Source organism: Lissotriton helveticus, chromosome 12 (assembly GCF_964261635.1).
Source record: "Lissotriton helveticus chromosome 12, aLisHel1.1, whole genome shotgun sequence".
NCBI classification, from domain to species: Eukaryota; Metazoa; Chordata; class Amphibia; order Caudata; family Salamandridae; genus Lissotriton; species Lissotriton helveticus.
Genome location: NC_136073.1, coordinates 860361256 through 860381243, shown reverse-complemented (window position 1 = coordinate 860381243; position 19988 = coordinate 860361256). Strand labels below are relative to the sequence as shown.

Here is a 19988-nt window from a genome sequence, read left to right as displayed (position 1 = left end):
GCCTTACCAGCCCTAGGGCAGGATGCACTATATCAAAGGTGTAGGCATATCTGCCTGAGCAGATATGTCCCTACAGCATTAGAATCTATTCCTTAATATTGTATGTGCCAGGGAAGCCATAGAGAGTACATGGGCTGGGAACTTGAAAACCCGAGTTCCACAGCACTAAACAACTCCTATTCAATAAACCCACACTGATGCCAGTATGAGATTTATTGAACCGTGTACCAAGAGGGCCCCTCAGAAGTGCCCCCTAAAAGCCTATCGACCCTGGCCCGGAATGGCTTTAGGCTAGTAGCAGATGGCAGTCCCTAGTTTACACATCCACTTTGGGTGGGAAAACTTAGGAGAAAATAGGAGGTGTGCTCACCTCTACCAACTTCACCCATAAGGTGGGGGAGGGGAGGTGAAGCACATCTTTCAATCTCCGCCATCTTGAAGATGGGGGGACCCCTCCATTCAGGGCTAGGTCTATGCCCCCCCCACAGGAGGGTGGCATAATAGATGGTGTAGTCACCCTAGGTAAGGTGCTCATTGGCCCTGCCTGCTACTCCCCAAAAATACCAGTAAACTAGTATTTAGTTGGCTCCCCCAGACCTAGAAACAAAATCTGTGACAACCTTTGAAGAAGGAGACTTTGCAGAGAAGACTGAAGACAACGACTGCCTTGGCCCCAGCCCTACCGACCTGTCTCCAGCTTCTGCGAACCTGCCACCTGTCTTACAGCCAGTGACCTCTGAAAACCCTGGGAGGACTGCTGCCTTTGAAAAAGACTCCAATATCCCGTGGACTGCGGACCTGTCCAGAAGAAACGAACTCCAATGTACCCCGGATCCAGGCGGATACGCGTCTCCTGCCCACTCTGCACCCGACACAAACGGCCCGGGTCTGAGTGGCTCACCTGTGCAGTGAAATTTCACCAGCGATCCTGACCTTGTGTCTAGCGTTGGCTGACCTTTCCTGAACTCCCCTGTGGTGCCTGCAGTGCGAATCCAGAGGCTTCCCACGATTGCGACTGGCTCCGGTGCCCTCCCATGCTTGAGCTAACCCCCAGGGCCGGACTGAGATCCAAAACCGGCCCTGGCAAAGTGCTCGGTGGCCGGCCCCCCTCCCCCGTGGGGGGGGGGGGGGTTGTGGGTGATGCCGAGCACTTTGTAACAAAACCTTGTAACAAAACCGGCCCCCACCAGTGCGGTGCACCGGGGGGTTGCCCGGTGCCCGCTACGGCTAGTCCGGGACTGCTAACCCACAAAGCTTGGCCCCTGCTGCAACCGATTTACCTACCTGCAAGCAGTGTGGCTCCAATCTCCAATGAAAGGATTGGTCCGAACTCCATTTTTTACCTTTGCACCCGGCCGCCCTGTGCTGCTGCTGGTGGAGTTTTGGTATTCACCTTACCCTTGCCCCTTGCTGACCTTTAGTCCCGAAGCCTGGATTTGTAAGTTTGATACTTACCTGTTTAATTGTGAAATTGTTTTCCCTATTGGATAACATTGAACTGTCCTGAAAAGTTTCAAAGTGTCGATTTTTCAAAGTGAAAAGTATTTTTTATTTAAAAACATACTTACCCTATTGCGAAGATCTTGGTCTTAAAATAAAATACAAACAAAGCTTATTTTTATAATATTGGTCATGATCTCCTTCTTGAGTTGTCTGTCCATTATTGATCACTGTAGTGCAATACAGGTGTTCTCTGTGTTAGGCCTAGGGCTCCTCTCCCACACTACCACTAATAGAGCCCTTTGAGTTATACATTGAGCCCTGTACACTTTTGGGGAACCCCTGGACTCTGTGCACGCTATAACCACCCTGTGGTAGACCATATACAGAGCCAGCTTCTGTCGCGCTCCCCCTACAGTATGACACGAGGAGCCAGGAAGGTGAGTCAACACGTCTTTAGTCATTCGTTTTCCACCTTCGAACTGAACTAACTTCCCTTCCTTCTCCTCCTCCCCACGCCCCTTCCTGTCCTGCCTGTCCTGTCGCAGACAGGGATCAGGCAGTCCCGTCACGACATCTCCCCCGTTTGTATAAAGTCTGACTGAGTCTCAGATTACTTCAATGAGACGTTCTGGCCGTCGAGTTTGTCGTCTGGGTCGATCAGCTCGTTCAGGTGTTCTGGTCCGGGGGTCTCTATGATAATCTTGCCGTGTCGGGCTGGATTGACTGTGGTCACTGTTCCTGGATTGGCTCTCTGAGTCAGTGGATGATTCACAGCGTCGGCTGTCGTGTCTTCCTGGAGGGTTGCACTTCTTAAAGTGTGAGATGTTTCGAGTAATTCGTTTGTGGTCGCCTTGTGCTGTGATCATGGTTCCTTTTCGGCGACTGACTTTCAAGGGATGTGTGAGGTAGCGGCTGTCCGCTTTCGTTCGTCTGCCACACCGAACCATCACCCAATCACCTTCTTGGATGTCTGCGGGTTTCGCATGCCTGCGTTGGTCGGCGTATGTCTTCATTTTCAGTTTCTTTTCATGGTCGATATCGACTAGTGTTTCATGATCAATGTTCGGAGCTCGGGCTTGGGTCTTGTCGTCCAGAGCAGGTAGTCGGGTTCTCGGGACTCTTCCTAACATCAGAGTGGCTGGACATTGATTTGTAGTGTTGTGAGGCGTGGTGCGGTAGACCCTCAGCACTTCGTTTAAGGCCTGCTGGATGTCTCGGTGGGCTAGTTCCGCTTGTTGCACTGCTTTTTTCAAGGTCCCCATGAATCGTTCCACCATGCCATTGGCTTGGGGCCATAGTGGTGTGATCTTTTGGTGTTTGAAATCAAGGTGTTTGGCGAAGTCTGCAAATTCATGGCCATTGAACGGGGGTCCGTTGTCTGACTTGACCCGCAGCGGGATGCCCCATGCTGCGAATGTCTCATCGAGTATTGGAATTACTGCAGTGGCCTTGGTGGATGATACTAGGTGTGCGAATGGGAAACGAGAGTATTCATCCATGATGACGATGATGTATTGACTTGACTTCAGGGGTCCAAAGAAATCGATGGCAACTTGATGCCACACACCTTCAGGTAATTCTGACATTAGTAATGGAGCCGGAGGTTCGTCACGACTTACTAGCTGACACGAGATACAGTCTTTGAGGATGGTTTCTACCATCTGATCGAGTGTTGGAAACCAGACACGCTCTCGTAGAGCTTTCTTGGTGGCACTTATCCCTCGGTGGCCTTCATGAGCGAGGTTAATCACTCCTTGTCTCAGTCTTTGAGGAATGACAATCCTCCCCCCTCTTAAGATGAGGCCGTCCTTGCTGATGGATAGTTCGTCATGAATGTGCATGAACGCCATGATCTCCGGAGACTGCGGGCTTGGATCGTCTTTCACATGTCGCCAGGAGTTGCTGCGAATGCGTTCTGTGACGTCCTGGATGACTGGATCCTGGTTGGATGCGTCTAGAATGGCTTCCAGAGGAACAGTGGGAGGGCATGCCGCGTCGATGACAAAGTGTATATAGTCCTCAGCCACGGAGTGCAACTCTTCGGTGAGAGCCTTAGGGTGTCGCGACATGTAGCCAGCAGGATTTTCCGACTTCCCAGGCTTATGGACGATGGTATAGATGTAGTCTTGGAGACGTAGGCCCCAGCGCTCAATGCGCGGAGGCATCTTGGCTTTAGGGTTGCCAAAGATGGTGATGAGCACCTGGTGGTCAGTGATGATAGTGAAGTGTTTGCCATAGACAAACAGATGGAAATGTTCACAGGCCCAGACCACAGCTAGGCTCTCCTTCTCAGGCTGCGAGTACCGTGTCTCGGTATCAGTGAGGCTGCGACTGGCATATGCGATGATGTGGCGTTGATCCAAATCGTCTTGGTATTGAGCCAAGATGGCGCCAAGGCCTACCGGGCTAGCGTCCACAGTAATTTCAGTGCGTTTCTTGGGATCAAAGTAGGATAGGTTGTTTGCGGAACTGACAGCATGCTTGATTTTGTGAAATGAGCGGCTACATGCTTCCGTCCATTCAAAAGGCTGACCTTGACGAGTGAGCTCTCGGAGAGGGTGGCTGATGGTGGCAAAGTCTTGAATGTAGCGAGCGCAATAGCTCGCCATGCCAAGAAAAGAGCGGAGATCGCTCACATCCTGCGGCTTTGGTGTGTCTGTGAGAGCGGAGACCTTGTCAGGGTCAGGTGTCATGCCGTCCTTGGAGAAGATGTGACCGTAAAACTTCAAGGTCGATCTGTGGAACTCGCATTTGGCCGCATTTAGAGTCAAATTGGCATTCAGTAAGGCATGACATACCCTGTCAAGGGCCGTGCCGTGTTCAGTTTGATCCTTTCCGAACACCAGCAGGTCATCGCACACCAGCAGGTCATCGCTGTAGTTGAATGCATTTGGGATTCCTTGAATTACTCGTCTGACGGCTTCCTGAAATATTTCGGCTGCAGATGAGATGCTGAAGTTCAGGCGCTTGTATCGAAAAAGTCCTTGGTGCGTTGTGAATGTGGTAATGTAGCGAGATTTATCATGAAGCTCAAGCTGGAGGTAACCTTTGTTAAGGTCGAGCTTTGAGAAGACCGTGGCTCCATTAAGGCGAGCGATCATGTCGCTGATGTGCGGTCCTGGATGTCGTTCTCTTTCGATCGCTACATTGGGAGCGCGCATGTCAACACACAGGCGCACCTTGTTGTTTTGTCCCTTTTTTGGTACAACTACTACAGGCGACACCCACGGAGTTGGGCCGGATGTGCGCTCAATGATGTCGGTTTTGAGCAACTCTTGAAGTTCATCATCTACAGCTTGCTGCAGATGAAACTGTACTTTTCTGTGGTGTTGTGCCACTGGTGTCACACGCTCGTCGATATGCAGCTTAACCTTGAAGTGATTTAGTTTTCCTAAGCCTTTGAAGAGGTTCGGGAATTTTGCAATGATGTCTGGAGCATCTTCAGTCATATATAGAAGTTCGACGAGTCCCAGCCTTTCAGCTGTCGGTCGGCTGAGTAAACACTCGGCCATGTCCGGGCCCTCTGTCGGTCCCTGTAAGACAAAGTCGTGCTGAAACGGCCTAGGCACGGTAGTGGCTTTCTGGACATCCACGTAAATATTCGCACCGCAGCTGGCTCTAGTTTGGGACGTGGTTTCATGCTCTGGTATTCTAGTGCACAGATGTAGTTCAATGAGGCTCCTGAGTCTAACCCAAACTTCGCCGGGTGGTCTCCTATCTTAATGTCCAGTTTTGGGTACTTCTTTAGACGATCCGGATCTGAGACCATACAGATGTACTCGTCACTGTCTTGTGACACGGGTGAGCGTGGCGGAGATTCGCTGGAGGTTGATTTTCGTGATCGATATGAGCTTAAGGACCGGACACTTGACCGGGAAGAGCTGGACGAATGTCTTTCGTGCCCTGTCACTGCGCGTGCGTGATGCTGTTTGGAAGATCTGGGTTTTGACAATCTTCGCCCTGAGCGTTGAGCTTGGCAAACAGTTTCAAAGTGATTTTCTCTGCCACAGCGGTGGCACCGCTGCACAATGGCTTCACATTTTCCTGAGTGAGGATAGTCCTGTCCACACCTGTAACATGCAGGCGCTGTTTTGTTGTGTTTGGCGTGTCGTGACTCACTCGATTCATGACGTGTAGTCGGCTTCTGAGAAGGTGTGGAATGCGTCGACTTGCTGGGTCTGTAGCGATCCGTCTGATGTTTCTTTTCTTTGTGTACTTGCATTCTGAACGCCTGCTCCTTCCTATCGGTCCTGTTGACTTCCATCTTCTTTGCATGATCTTCGGCTTGGTCATTTATTTGCGTCATCTCCTCGATTTCTTCAAGGGTGTAGTGTTTCTTCAGTAACCGTCAACGCAGTGACTCAGAGTGGCACCCTTCAATTATGCGGAGTCGTAATGCATCTTCTGTGTTGAAATCATCAAATTCGCAGTGGCGGGCTAGTCGTCTGATGCGCACAATGAAGTCACACATTCGCTCATCTTTTCCCTGAGTGGCTAGGTTGAATGTGTAGCGTTCGTAGTCTAGGTTGTGTTTGTTGAGGAATCTCCGATCCAGGGCTTCCTTCACATCATCATAAGGCGCAGTAGCTGCGTTGGGCAGCTCCTTAATGATCTGCGCAATGTCTTTTCCTACCAAATTGCATAGGGCTATCAGCTTCTGTTTGGGGTCTTGCACTTGTGACCCGGTCATGTAATCTTCAAAGTCCTCGGACCAGCTTTTCCATTTGGGTCCCATGCTGTTACCCGATGTCAGTTCCAAGGGTTCTGGGGGTCTCAAGTATGGCACTCCCATGACTGCATGCTGTGGTAGGGCAGCCACAGGTGGGTTGCCTGGAGCTTGTGCTGCTGGCGCTCCTCCTGTCCCACTAGATGAGCTGGTGACCGACATCTGTGTCTCCCTGGTGTGTTTTCAGGCTACTTCGAGTGAAATAATGCACCTTTTGCTTGAGTGCCTGACTTTAAAATGGCCGACTCAAGGTTGCTTAGTGGAGGTCTATGGGCGATGCCTGACCTCAAAATGGCCACCGCTCGGGACACGTGGCTTCAGCTAGGGGCCTGTATTCTATAGTGTCCTCAACTTCTGTCGAGTGGCTAGCAATTTGTAGAATGTCTGCCGAGTGAGCAATTAGTTTCTGGTGCTCGGGACTCACCCCTCCACTTTTGGTCGATGCAGCCGACCGCCGGGTGCTCCTCGCGGTTTCGCGCTATTTCTGCTTTCTCCCGCCGTACTCGGCAGTCTCTCGCTGGGCTTATCGTCCCTCAAGCGCGTGGCTGGTGAGTCGTTGGATGTTGTGTGGCAGCAGACGGGGGCCGAGTGCTGGCTTCTTTCGCGCTCCCGCGCTCCGTCTCGGCATGGGCTGCAGGCTCTCCGTTTCGGGCTGTTTGCAGACGGCAGGGGTTTGAGCGGCGTGGGGAAAATTTATCCCACCCTCGTCGCCAGTGTCGCGCTCCCCCTACAGTATGACACGAGGAGCCAGGAAGGTGAGTCAACACGTCTTTATTCATTCGTGTTCCACCTTCGAACTGAACTAACTTCCCTTCCTTCTCCTCCTCCCCACGCCCCTTCCTATCCTGCCTGTCCTGTCGCAGACAGGGATCAGGCAGTCACGTCACGACATCTTCATACACATGTTTATTTGTAACTGTTTGCGGGGATCTTGCACAGATTCTCTGTGCACTGCTGGTAATATGTGAGAGATTTTCAGCTGGTAATTTCACTGCTGTGTTGTAACTGTTCTGTGTGAGAGGAAAGCTTGCACTTCTTCAGTCTGTGTTGTTACTGTTCTGAATGTGAAAAGAGCATACATTGGGGTTGCTTGTGTTGCACCATTTATGTGTGTTCAGTAATTTTACAGTGTTTCACTCATGTTGTACCTGATGTGTACTAATGCCTTGCCATGTCTGTGTGAGCATATATATAGGAGGGAATGAGCATGCACATGTGTGTTTGTGAGCACACATGGGGTGTGTGTATGTGCGCGTGTGGTTTACCACACTGTGGTTTACCCAAGATCTCCCTTGCGCCCTTGAAAGCCTGCCTCAATGCGGCCGCCAGACTACTTACCGGCACAAGTAAATTCGATCACATTTCTCCACACCTTAAAGCGTTAAACTGGCTTCCTCTCGAGGCCAGAATACAGTTTAAGCACAAGGCCGTATACTCAAACTCCCCTGCATATCTTGTGCAGAAACTTGGGGTATCTGGAGGAATCAGAAACTCACGGTCCGCCAGAGACCTCCTACTCCAGTCGGCATGTTTTCGAAAAAAAAAACTTATAATCAGGCGTTTGCTGGGGCTGCGCCAAGAATATGGAACTCCCTCCCACCCGCCATAAGAAAAATCCCCTCTATTGCACGTTTCAACAAGCATTAGAAATGCAATCGGGCTTGGATTTATTTGAGTTTGAGCTAATGGCATTGTAAATGCCAATGTCTTTTTGCCATGTGTTATGGAGTTTGTGCATGTGGTGTGTAGTGGAAGTATGTTGGTTGAATTGTAATTTTACCAATGGTGGCATGCTGTGCTTTATATGAATATGTTTAAAAGTAAAGTGTACCATACTGCGATTGCTTGGTGGAAAAGTGCACTGCCGACTGGAGGTGTGTGTGCCTGGTGGAAGGGTGCACTGACGGCTGGTGGGCGTGTGCTTGGTAAAAGCGTGCACAGATGGATGATGGTTGTTGGTGTTTGTGCATGGTGAAAGCATTCATTGACGGCTGGGGGTGTGTTGTTGTGTGTGTTGTTTTCTGTGTGCTGGTGAGTGTGTGGTGGTGAGTCTGTGGGGGTGAGCCTGGGGAGTGAGTGTGGTGGTGAGTGTGTTGTGTTGAGTGGTGACAAGTGTGTGGTGTTGAGAGACTGAGGTGTGTGGTTTGTGTGTGCATTATGTGTGTGTGGTGTATGTGTGTGTGGTGTTTTCTGCACACTCACACACTGCCCCTACACATTCACACACTGCTCACCCGCACACTCTCAATGTCACCCTGCATAGTCACACACTGTTTACCCTGCACACTCATTCTGCACACTCACACAATGTGCACCCTGACACACTGTCTCTGCAGTCACTCTGCACTCACTGTCACTCTGCACTCACTGTCACTCTGCACTCACTGTCACTCTGCACTCACTGTCACTCTGCTGTCACTCTGCACTCACTGTCACTCTGCACTCACTGTCACTCTGCTGTCACTCTGCACTCACTGTCACTCTGCACTCACTGTCACTCTGCACTCATTGTCACTCTGCACTCACTGTCACTCTGCACTCACTGTCACTCTGCACTCACTGTCACTCTGCACTCACTCTGCACTCACTCTACAGTCACTCTGCACTCACTGTCACTCTGCACTCACTGTCACTCTGCACTCACTGTCACTCTGCACTCTACAGTCACTCTGCACTCACTGTCTCTCTGCACTCACTGTCACTCTGCACTCACTGTCACTCTGCACTCACTCTGCACTCACAGTCACTCTGCACTCACTCTGCACTCACTCTACAGTCACTCTGCCCTCGCTGTCACTCTGCACTCACTGTCACTCTGCACTCACTGTCACTCTGCTGTCACTCTGCACTCACTGTCACTCTGCACTCACTGTCACTCTGCTGTCACTCTGCACTCACTGTCACTCTGCACTCACTGTCACTCTGCTGTCACTCTGCACTCACTGTCACTCTGCACTCACTGTCACTCTGCTGTCACTCTGCACTCACTGTCACTCTGCACTCACTGTCACTCTGCACTCACTGTCACTCTGCACTCAGTCTGCACTCACTGTCACTCTGCACTCAGTCTGCACTCACTGTCACTCTACAGTCACTCTGCACTCACTGTCACTCACTGTCACTCTGCACTCACTCTACAGTCACTCTGCACTCACTGTCACTCTGCACTCACTCTGCACTCACTCTGCACTCACTCTACAGTCACTCTGCACTCACTGTCACTCTGCACTCTACAGTCACTCTGCACTCACTGTCACTCTGCACTCACTGCCACTCTGCACTCACTGTCACTCTGCACTCACTGTCACTCTGCACTCACTCTGCACTCACTCTGCACTCACTGTCACTCTGCACTCACTCTGCACTCACTCTACAGTCACTCTGCACTCACTGTCACTCTGCACTCACTGTCACTCTGCACTCACTGTCACTCTGCACTCACTGGCACTCTGCACTCACTGTCACTCTGCACTCACTGTCACTCTGCACTCACTGTCACTCTGCACTCACTGTCACTCGGCACTCACTGTCACTCTGCACTCACTGTCATTCTGCACTCAGTCTGCACTCACTGTCACTCTGCACTCAGTCTGCACTCACTGCCACTCTGCACTCTCAATCTGCACTCTCAAACTGCACTCTCAATCTGCACTCTCAAACTGCACTCCCACTCTCAAACTGCACTCTGCACTCTCAAACTGCACTCTCAAACTGCACTCTCAAACTGCAATCTGCACTCTGCACTCTGATTCTGCACTCTCAATCTGCACTCTCAACTCTCATACTGCACTCTCAAACTGCACTCTCAAACTGCACTCTCAAACTGCACTCTCAATCTGCACTCTCAAACTGCACTCTCAATCTGCACTCTCAATCTGCACTCTCAATCTGCACTCTCCACTCTCAAACTGCACTCTGCACTCTCAATCTGCACTCTCAAACTGCAATCTGCACTCTGCACTCTGATTCTGCACTCTCAATCTGCACTCTCAATCTGCACTCTCAATCTGCACTGTCATACTGCACTCTCAAACTGCACTCTCAAACTGCACTCTCAAACTGCACTCTCAATCTGCACTCTCCACTCTCAATCTGCACTCTGTACTCTCAATCTGCACTCTCAAACTGCACTCTCAAACTGCAATCTGCACTCTGCACTCTGATTCTGCACTCTCAATCTGCACTCTCAAACTGCACTCTCAACTCTCATACTGCACTCTCAAACTGCACTCTCAAACTGCACTCTCAAACTGCACTCTCAATCTGCACTCTCAAACTGCACTCTCAATCTGCACTCTCCACTCTCAATCTGCACTCTGCACTCTCAAACTGCACTCTCAAGCTGCACTCTCAAACTGCAAACTGCACTCTGCACTCTGATTCTGCACTCTCAAACTGCACTCTCAAACTGCACTCTCAATCTGCACTCTCAAACTGCACTCTCAATCTGCACTCTCAACTCTCATACTGCACTCTCAAACTGTACTCTCAAACTGCACTCTCAAACTGCACTCTCAAACTGCACTCTCTTCCCATCTTACTTTTGGGGATAGCCGCCAGCCATCTCCCTGGTGGGAAAGAGTCAGGCTGGAGTCTGTGAATAGCCACAAATCTACGTGTGGGTGTCCCCGGTATTTCCAGGCTAACCCTAGCTTGATTTTCCCATGTCCTAGCCCTTGCACTGGATTTACTACTGGGGATGTCTTCTCATTCATAGCCAATGATACCTTTGTGAATTAGTCGTTTGTTTACATAGCACCAAAAGCGTGAGAGTCAAATTCTCATAAAAAATGATTCCTCTGAAGCCGCAGGATTAATCCTACGCTTGGGTTCAGATTGACAATTTCCTGCAACTCATAAAGGTTTTAAAAGTACTCCTTGAAGCCTGCAATAGTCAGAGAACCAAATTCACAAATATGTGGCTGTGATTTACTCTTGTAATACACTTGGCTTACTCCAGGAGTACTATGAGAGCATGACATACCTACTCAAGGCAACATCATTATGAACTCAGCCCACAGATTTCCAGAAGGGCCATGGAAAACTTTTGTATAGTCTGAATTAGGTGCATATTTAGGGAATTTCCATTTGCATAATTGTAAATTGACTATAAAGTAAACATGCAGAAATGCCTCTACTTTAGTGCAAATCCACATTTATTTATTTGTTTAATGTCTTTTTCTCCGCTGGATTTTTTCTTCCGGGGAAGTCCCATCTCCAACACTCCCACCAGATTTGGTGGTATTCTCTTCCCATACTGGCCTTGAAACAGATTTAATCCCGTACTTGACTGGGGTAAAATTCAACTGTTTCCAGTGTGCAAATAGGTAAAGGCAAAGTATTTGAATAACCACAAATGTGTGAGTTTATGGGTGTTCCCAACATTTTGGACATCATGGCCTTTAAATGTCCACTCCCCAGGGAGAAAACATACTATTCCATAATAGTAGGCCATACTAGGGAAATACTGCATGAACAACAACCATGTATGAGTGGAAATCCAGAATTTTTACATTTTAAAAGTGAAATTGCAATTACAGGTCCTGCCATCTGTGTGTGTAAATTCAATTTACACGTGTACATTTCCAAGTGAATCGCGCCCAAAGAGTTAATGTATTTATGTGTACTTCGCGTGCTTCTGGTTGGTTAGAAAACACTTGTGAAGTCTGGTTTGCAAACCTAACATATGGCTTTATGTATACACTTGTTTGGAAATCTGCGGTCTGCCCTAGCATTCTCCTTCCGCACACTGCTCTAGTGCACGGCTGTGTTTAAGGTGCATTTTGCAGTCAGAGAAAGATAAATAAAATGCAGATTTCTGTGTTTGAATAAGGCCAGCAGTCTGCCAAAAGAGTTTGCGTGACATTTTCCAGTCTTTGGAAAAAAAATAATACTCCTGGGCCTCTTGTTTGTTTGGTGTGTGTTTACTCTGCCTCTGAACTCTTTCCGTGTTACCAGAGGGTGTTGTAGCTGCTTCCGCATCCCTATTTCCAGTGCCACTGCTTGTGTTGTTCATTATTGTCTGAGTTTAGGGCCCCGAGGTCTGCCTGGGCCTCTTGTGTTTTGTTTTTTGCATCAGTGGCGGTCCCTTCCTCCCGGTAGCAGGGGCCGTTCGTGCAGCTGCCCCTGGGCTGAGCAGGTCTGGGGCTTCCCTTGAAGATGAAAGGGGATGGGAAGTGAGGAGGTGGGGGCAGGGACATTCCAAGGAGTGGGGGAGGCGCAAACGACAAATGCATATGGCAGGTGTCGGGGCAGCGGTGGGGCTCTGCATGCCTGGGTTGTGGAGATGGGAATCCTTCGACAGGCCGGACCCTGATCAGTGCAGGCAAAGGGCGGGGCCTCGGGGAGGGGGGCGAGGCACCGGCCTTTTAAATAACAATACCAGACATTCTTGTGCTTGCTGAGAAAGGCGTGCAAAGGATAACAGAACAACTCCGGGCCCTGTCGTGAAAGGAATCCCTGGGAGGGGTGGGGATGGCACGCTGTAACATCCCCGGCTGCTCGCCAGGTTTGGTGTAACCCATTAAGAAGAGGCAGGCTGCACTTACTTTCCCCCAAAGTGCCGGAATACCTCACTCCCGGCCTGGCATGCAGCAGCTGCGCGCTGAGCGCTGCTGAATGGTGAACGCGCCCGGCCATCTGGATTCACTTACGGAGGCACCCTGACAGCTCCTAATTATAATTAATGTACTTCTTTGCGCGCACACGCACGAAAAATGCCAAACATGGCCGACGAATACGACATTTAGCCTATCACTTCAAGGCTATTAAAAAGACACCACAGCGAAGACGAATCATTGGCCAGATGACATAACACACTAAGGAATGTGTCTCGCCAAAGCCCTAGAGATACTTTTTTTTTCTCTTTAACATTAGGAGCTCGAAACTCCACCCACTTCGTGGGCGTAGGCCGAGCCCTAAAAAGGAGGCCAAATCCTTCCCTATGAGTAAATTCCTTGTCTAAAACCCTGTCCTCAACCTCCACAGAGACTATTGCCTCCTTCTTTCGACCTTTCGCCCCACCAAGGAACCTGGGGCCTGTCTTTAATGTTAACTGTACTTTGTATCCTTCCATCCCTCTTGAGTCCTTAGCAACTGTAATGTTAACTGTACTTTGTATCCTTCCATCCCTCTTGAGTCCTTAGCAACTGTAATGTTAACTGTACTTAGTGTCCTTTCTTCCTCCTTGTACTCAACACCCCCCAACCCTCCCAATCTATTATATACTCTTGTGTTTCCATGCCTTTTGTACAACTCTATGACTATGTAAAGCGCTCTGATACCCTAACAGGTCAAGTTCTCACTCTATAAAATACAAAATAAATAAATAAAAATCACTGCTGTGGGTGCTACTCCTGTTCTGCATGTGTGAGGGAAGCTTACCCAACAGATGCTTGTGCAACAACTATTTAAGTTTTGAGTGAAGCGCGCACTACTGCTGGTGTTTCTGTTGTGCATGTCATTTATACAAGGAAGGTTTGCACTACTAATCCTCAAACATATTTATTTCTCTGTGTGCGTGAGAGAAGCTTGTAGGGCTGCTGTCTTTTCTTCCACTTATTGCATATGTGAGAAGCTTGCACTACTTCTGTATGCACTGTATCTTTTGTGTGAAGACTGCACTGTTGCGGTTTGTACTATACCTTTTACCCGCTGTACTATACATTTTGTGTGCTTGTGAAGCTTACACCTTTGCTATGTGTACTATACCTTATGTGCGAACCTTGCACTGTTGCTGTCTGTACTATAGTTTTTGTGTGTTTGTGAAGATCGTAATGTTGCTGTGTGTAATATAACTTTTGTGTGTTTGTGTGAAGTGTGCACTGTGCTTTCCCTACTTTGCTTACTGTGGGTTTGTGAAGCTTGCACTGTTGCTGTCCCTACTATATCTTTTGTGTGTTTGTGTGAAGCTTGCTCTGTGGCTGTTTGTACTATATCGTTTATGTTTTGTGTTAAGCTTGCACTATTGCAGTCCGTACTGTATCCTTTTGTGTATTTGTGTGAAGATTTCACTGATGCTGTACTTACTATATCTTTTGTGTGTTTGTGTGAAGCCTGCACTTTTGCTGTTTGTACAATATCTTTTACCTGTTTGTGTGAAGCTTGCACTGTTGCAGTCCATACTGTACCTTTTGTGTGTGTGTGTGTGTGTGTGAAGCCTGCACTGTTGCTGGCCGTACTGTACCTTTTGTGTGTTTGTGCAAAGCTTACACTGTTGCTGACTGTACTATACCTTTTCTGTGAGTTTGTGTGAAGCTTGCACTGCTGTTTCCTGTGAAGTAACTGTTTGTGTGTGGGCAAAGCTTGTGCAGCTGTTACCTGCACGGTGAAACACACACCCCTGCAGAGGTTCTGAATGCTCCAGTGCCATTTAAAGTGCCCCAGCACTCCTTGCCCTGCTGAGAAGTGTGGGCTCAGTTCCAGGTGTGTATTCAGGCCCCTCAACACATGGAGTCTCCCCTGAGACAACCAACCATGGTGTCATTGTGAATAAGCCAATCAAAAAGGATGCATGGCGCGGGTGTGATACATTTGAAAAAAATAGTTTTGCTTTTTTTCTAAGTGCAAGTGCCTTTTTTCAATTTTGTTTAATGTAGGAAATTCCAGGTAAACAAATACTGCAATGTGCAGTATTTACCGGTTTCTATACTATCCAGCCATTCGACAGATTTTGAATAAGGCATAATACGCGGTATCGGAGCTCGCGCTCCCACTTAGCATGTTTTGCCTCTTTTAAACCCTTTTTACTTGGACATGTTTTTCTGGGTTTTTACTGTCAAAATGTAACAAAGGAAAATTGATGATGTAGGGTTTGCACAATTACAATGGGATTCAGAATGAGTGATTAAATATTAAGGTAATCGCTCTCCGTCGCAGTGAGGGGGACAGCTTCGGGCACAAATGGCCTCATGTTCCAAAAATTGATTTGGTAAAAGTAATTGTAAATTGCACATCAACTTTTACCGAATCATTTTTTGATTTTGCAAAACTACCTATGTACTAATAGATCAGGTCACAAAACACAGAATCGTAGTGGGTTGCAATTCGACCTACCTCACCCATATTCACAAGGTAGGCCTCAGCTTGTGACCTACTAAGATTGGCCACACACACAAGGTTGGTACCCTGCTTGAACCAGCTGACCACCATGTCTGCAACCGCTTTTAAATAAAAACAATGTTTTTCAAAATACAGCCCGTTTTTCTTAAAAAACGGGATGCGTTTCGGACAAAATGAAACGTTACAAATACCTTGTTTAAAGTTTTGAAGCAACAATGGCGGACCCTCTATGCTGCACCTCTTTGCCAATTCCTGAACTTATAGTCGCTGTGCAAACGACCCCTATGCCAGCTGTTTAGTGGCATCACTGTGCTCCAGATCAAATAGTCATATAACAAATTGGAGGAGCGCAACTTCAAGAAATCCACTGAATCAATGAGAGTAGGATAATAACTTCTTTATTCAAAAATAGTTTTTCTCATAAAAGGTCAATTAGTTTTTACACAATCCAGCCAACATGTTTCAGCCCCATAGCGGGAACTTCTTCAGGGCAAGCAAAAAGTGTCCCACATCGGAGTACAATTATAGTGCCAATATCTCCATAACCGTAGGTACAGTATGTAGCTGTCAAATTCAGTGACCCTTTAAATTAACTTAACCAGTAAGATCCTGTCTGAACCTGAATGGAAGAAAAGCAACGTCCATTAATTGTATGTGAACTGGAAGTCTGTAATGGTGGAAAGCCCCCGCCTCGACAAATCAGCGTCCCAGTAAAGACTAAATATGGTTGTCACCAACTTCAACTCCAATTCTGCTTGCAAAGGAGGGACGGGATCCAGCCGTAACATGGTGGTCCCACCCAAGGATTAGTCACTGAGTGCTGTCTTGATTGCCCAAGACCATCAACGGAGGAAAGGCTACCTAAATCTTCACTGAATGTGGCGCGGGCCTGTACTGGACTGAATCAGCTGCCTTTTCAGGGATTCATTATGATTAAATCCTTATTTGACAAAGTGTATTGCACCAAAATCACACAGTTCCTCTTTTATAAACGAAAATAACCGTCCGTCTTCCTCCGATGTGAGATCACATCGGAGGAAGACGGACGGTTATTTTCGTTTATAAAAGAGGAACTCCTCTCCTTTTGGCTTATTAGCCTGTTTGATTTTGGTGCAATAGGGGTCCCTTCCTGTTTGGGAAAGGGTTACCACCTCCTTTGAGTTGGTGGTAAGATATTAATGTTTTGCTACCAGATTTTGGTCGTAAATCATGATCTTGCATTGGGTGAGGAGATGTTATCCTGCACAGACGTGACAGAAGCTTTATCTGGAATATGGTGAAAGAAGCATTACAAGGGATACGGTGAAAGGGAGATTTATCTGGCATGGCTGAGGAGAGAATTATCAGGAGTAGAGGTGATAGGTGGAAAATGAGCACCAATGGGCTGTGCAATTTAACAGCCATCATTTAAGGATCACAAGATACTTCAGTTTGAGAGTGTGCCGTGTAAAATGCCTAACATTAGTATCATCAAAAAGTTCAAAATTCTCGCCATGTGACATTTTATTCTAAAGCAGTTGCCGGCATCAATATTTTACAGATACTCGAAACCCGACAGAGATATTATTTTGCTTGTGAAAAAAACAATTTTGTTAACTGGTCTGCAAAGTGAATTTCATGAGATGAAACATCATGATGCACCAAGGCCGAGAGAAATTTCCTATGTTTCAAGGAAACTTGCAAAAATAGGCAGTTTGAGGTGCATTTTGCAAAAACAGAAAACATTCACGCCAGTCTAGTTGGCACATCAGGTGTAAATTCATATAATCCAGGTGTTGCCAAAGAGGTAAGTGACAGTTCACCCCCTTGCTGACTTTGAAGAGCCTTGATTTTATCCACTAATTTCATTAAGAAACAGTTAGCGATCAAACATCCTGATTGTGTGAAAACTTGTTATTAGGGGCCACATATACAAAGTGTTTTAACATCTGCAGAACCTCGGGTTTGATCATCTGAGGGTTAGCGGCCGCTAAAACACTTTTTAAAATGCATTAAATCTAATTAACAAGTCAGAAGAGGTCTTCCGAATCGTTAAATTGGTTCAATATTCAGAAATAGGGTGTTTAGGGCGTCCCTTCCAAATACCGAGTCCTTATGGTATGTATTAATGCTCCCGGTGTAGGATAATTTAGGGGACTCTGTTTGGGAATTCTTTTCAAGAAGGAGCGCATCTTAACCGTCCAAAGCAACATTTTTTGTTTCAGGCCTCAACTAGTTGCCCGTATCTGGTGCCAGCGGCATAGTGTGGGGTGCCAGCACTAGGGCACCGTGGACTGTTAGCACTTTCTGATACAAAATTGTAAAAGATAAAAAATTAGTAGTAAGAATTTTCTTTCTTTCAACATTTAGCGCCCCCCTACTACCCCACTGCCTGGCGCTCACCCCAAAATGATGGGGCCCCCCTGTAGAATGTGGTGAGGGCACCCTCAAGCTCCCGTTTCTTACAGATATTCATAGACCTTGGGCTAAAAGGGGGTCCCATGAAGAGTGGGACCCCCTCCTGCACCTCGGGGGCCTGCCTTGCCCCCCCTGGTTGGACAATCAGCAGCCCCCCGCCCTGGTACCTGCTTGCACTTGTCCTCCGCCGCCTTCTTGTCCGCCTCCGCCTGCTCCGCGCGATCGATGGCGTTCTCCTTGTCCAGCTTAAGCATCTGCATCTTCTTCTTGATAGCCTCCATCTTGGCGGAAGGTTCCGGCTCTCCGGCGGAAGCGAGGGGCGCTGCTGGCGGGAACAGGCGTCAGGAAGCGGGGCGAGCCGAGAGCAGATGTGAGCGCGCTCAGGACCGTCACTTGCTTTAAACGCCTAAAGAGCCAGGATGGAGATTTTGGAAAGTGACCAAGACCCCACAGCTTCCCCACCCCTTACTAACCCCCCCCCCCCCCCCCCCTTCACCCCGTCTTCCATGGGAATTATCTCGGCATTCTGGGCGGGCCTGATCTCGGCGCACGGCCTGTCTCCATGTTTGGGTCGCTGCGTTTTGTTAAGGGGGATAAAGCGCTTGTGTTTCCATTTTTAACTTCCTGACAGAAGCAGGTGTCGACATCTGAACACAGCAGGCTTCAGACAAAGCTCATTGTGGCCGGTGGATGAGGAGTGAGGCGCTAATCTCCGGGCCCCCGTGAAGAATGGTCTGGGGGCTCGTGAGCCTCAAACGACCATATACTGGGGGGTAACAACTTCAAGGGACGTGTGTGAACTTTATTCGGTCTGCGTCGGTGGGCTTCAAAGGCAGCTCCCCCTTTCATCAGTGTCAGCCCTGACATAGTGCGCATTTTAACAATAATTCCTCGCCAACCGCTGAAATTCGTGAATTAGTTCCGTGATTAGTGCAAGCCTCTTGTGAAAGGCGAAACTCTACGAGGGAGGCTGTAGCCTATGGCAGGGGCTACGAACAAGGCCTGGGAGAACGTGCAAGGGTGCCTCACCCTCAATTTCGGGAATTTTTTGTTTCAAAACTTTGGAATCTTTGAGGAAATGTACAAAATGTAAGACTTTGCTCGATGTAAAACACATATATCGCACAGGAGTCTTTAGAGAGAGGGACAAATGGACCTGTCTCCTAGCTCGATTTATCCTGCCCCCCCCCCACTTCGCCCACCACCCGCCCTCCACCACACATGTTGAAAGTGCCAGAAGGTGGCACCCAATAAGACATTGCACCTACCACCCACAGGGATTTGTCCAAATAACTCTCACTGGACAGCAGTGCTGTTTGCTTAATATGTTTATATGCAAAGTGATATTTCAAAACACATACACACACACACATATATATATATATATACATACTTATATATATTTTTTTTCTTTCGTAGTTTTATATAGCGCCAACTTGACCCAAAGGTATCAGCTTGTTAGTGCTGGAGTTTTTTGGAGCTGGGAGATTATATGCCACACTGTTCCTTTGTGGACCATGCACCCGCCCGCGAGTGCGGAATCAATAGAACACCAGAAGCTATATATATATATATATCCAAACAAAGCGATCCTTCAGCATTCAGAGCGCTCCACAGTGTGTGCTCGCCCCAAGGCTGGATCCAAGCCCAATTTCAATTACCATATATATATATAAAATCACTCCCAAATTGCCCAAAAGCTCGGAGGAGCACACAGCAGCGCCTCCACCATCCGGTGCTAGTCGTTCAGCCACCAACAGGAGACCTTTTCTTTGTGTTCGCCTGACACGTTTCAGGGTAATAAACCCCTTCCTCAGAGGATGCTGTGTTAGAATCATGGCGCGACAACGTTCATGTGTTTCGTGATCCTTTATATATTAAGTATTGGCCCCACGTGACTTTAGGAGGCCCTGCTGAGTGCAGTTACATGCCAAGGTTAACACTGTGATCAAGACCTGCGGTCGAAACGCGTAGGTGAATGGGGCTTTGCAAGTCTCTTGAATAAATACCCTCTAAAAAAGCATTTGGACGTGTGCAGACATTAATCATTGTTTGGTGGAAGATTGTTTTGTGGGGATACGTTCATCCCTGCTGTCTGGCACTGACCGTGATACAGCGTGCGCCTTCTAAAAGAACGTATTGGTGGCAGATATATATATATATATATATATAAATATAAATATATATGTATACACATATATATATTTCGCTCAAAACTCCTCTCGGTTGACAAGAAAAGAAAGCAGCACTCAAGGAATAAAGATGCACGGTGATTTATTATTTGGGGAAAAGCACAAGACGCGTTTCGGCGTGAGCCTTCATCAGTGTGTCACTCGTGACAAACAAACAGCAGGTTAATAAA

The 19988-nt window shown here is 47.9% G+C and overlaps 1 protein-coding gene across 1 annotated transcript in view; it reads right to left on the bottom strand.

The window, feature by feature from the left end:
* Nucleotides 1–18040, bottom strand: part of LOC144799624 (tropomyosin alpha-1 chain-like) — a 50168-nt gene extending 32128 nt beyond the window's left edge. Inside the window, exon 1 of the mRNA XM_078671040.1 lies at nt 17794–18040. Coding sequence (XP_078527166.1) covers nt 17794–17907 — 114 coding nt within the window. The 5' untranslated portion in view covers nt 17908–18040. The remainder of the gene's footprint in view (nt 1–17793) is intronic.
* Between the last annotated feature and the right edge of the window lie 1948 nt (nt 18041–19988).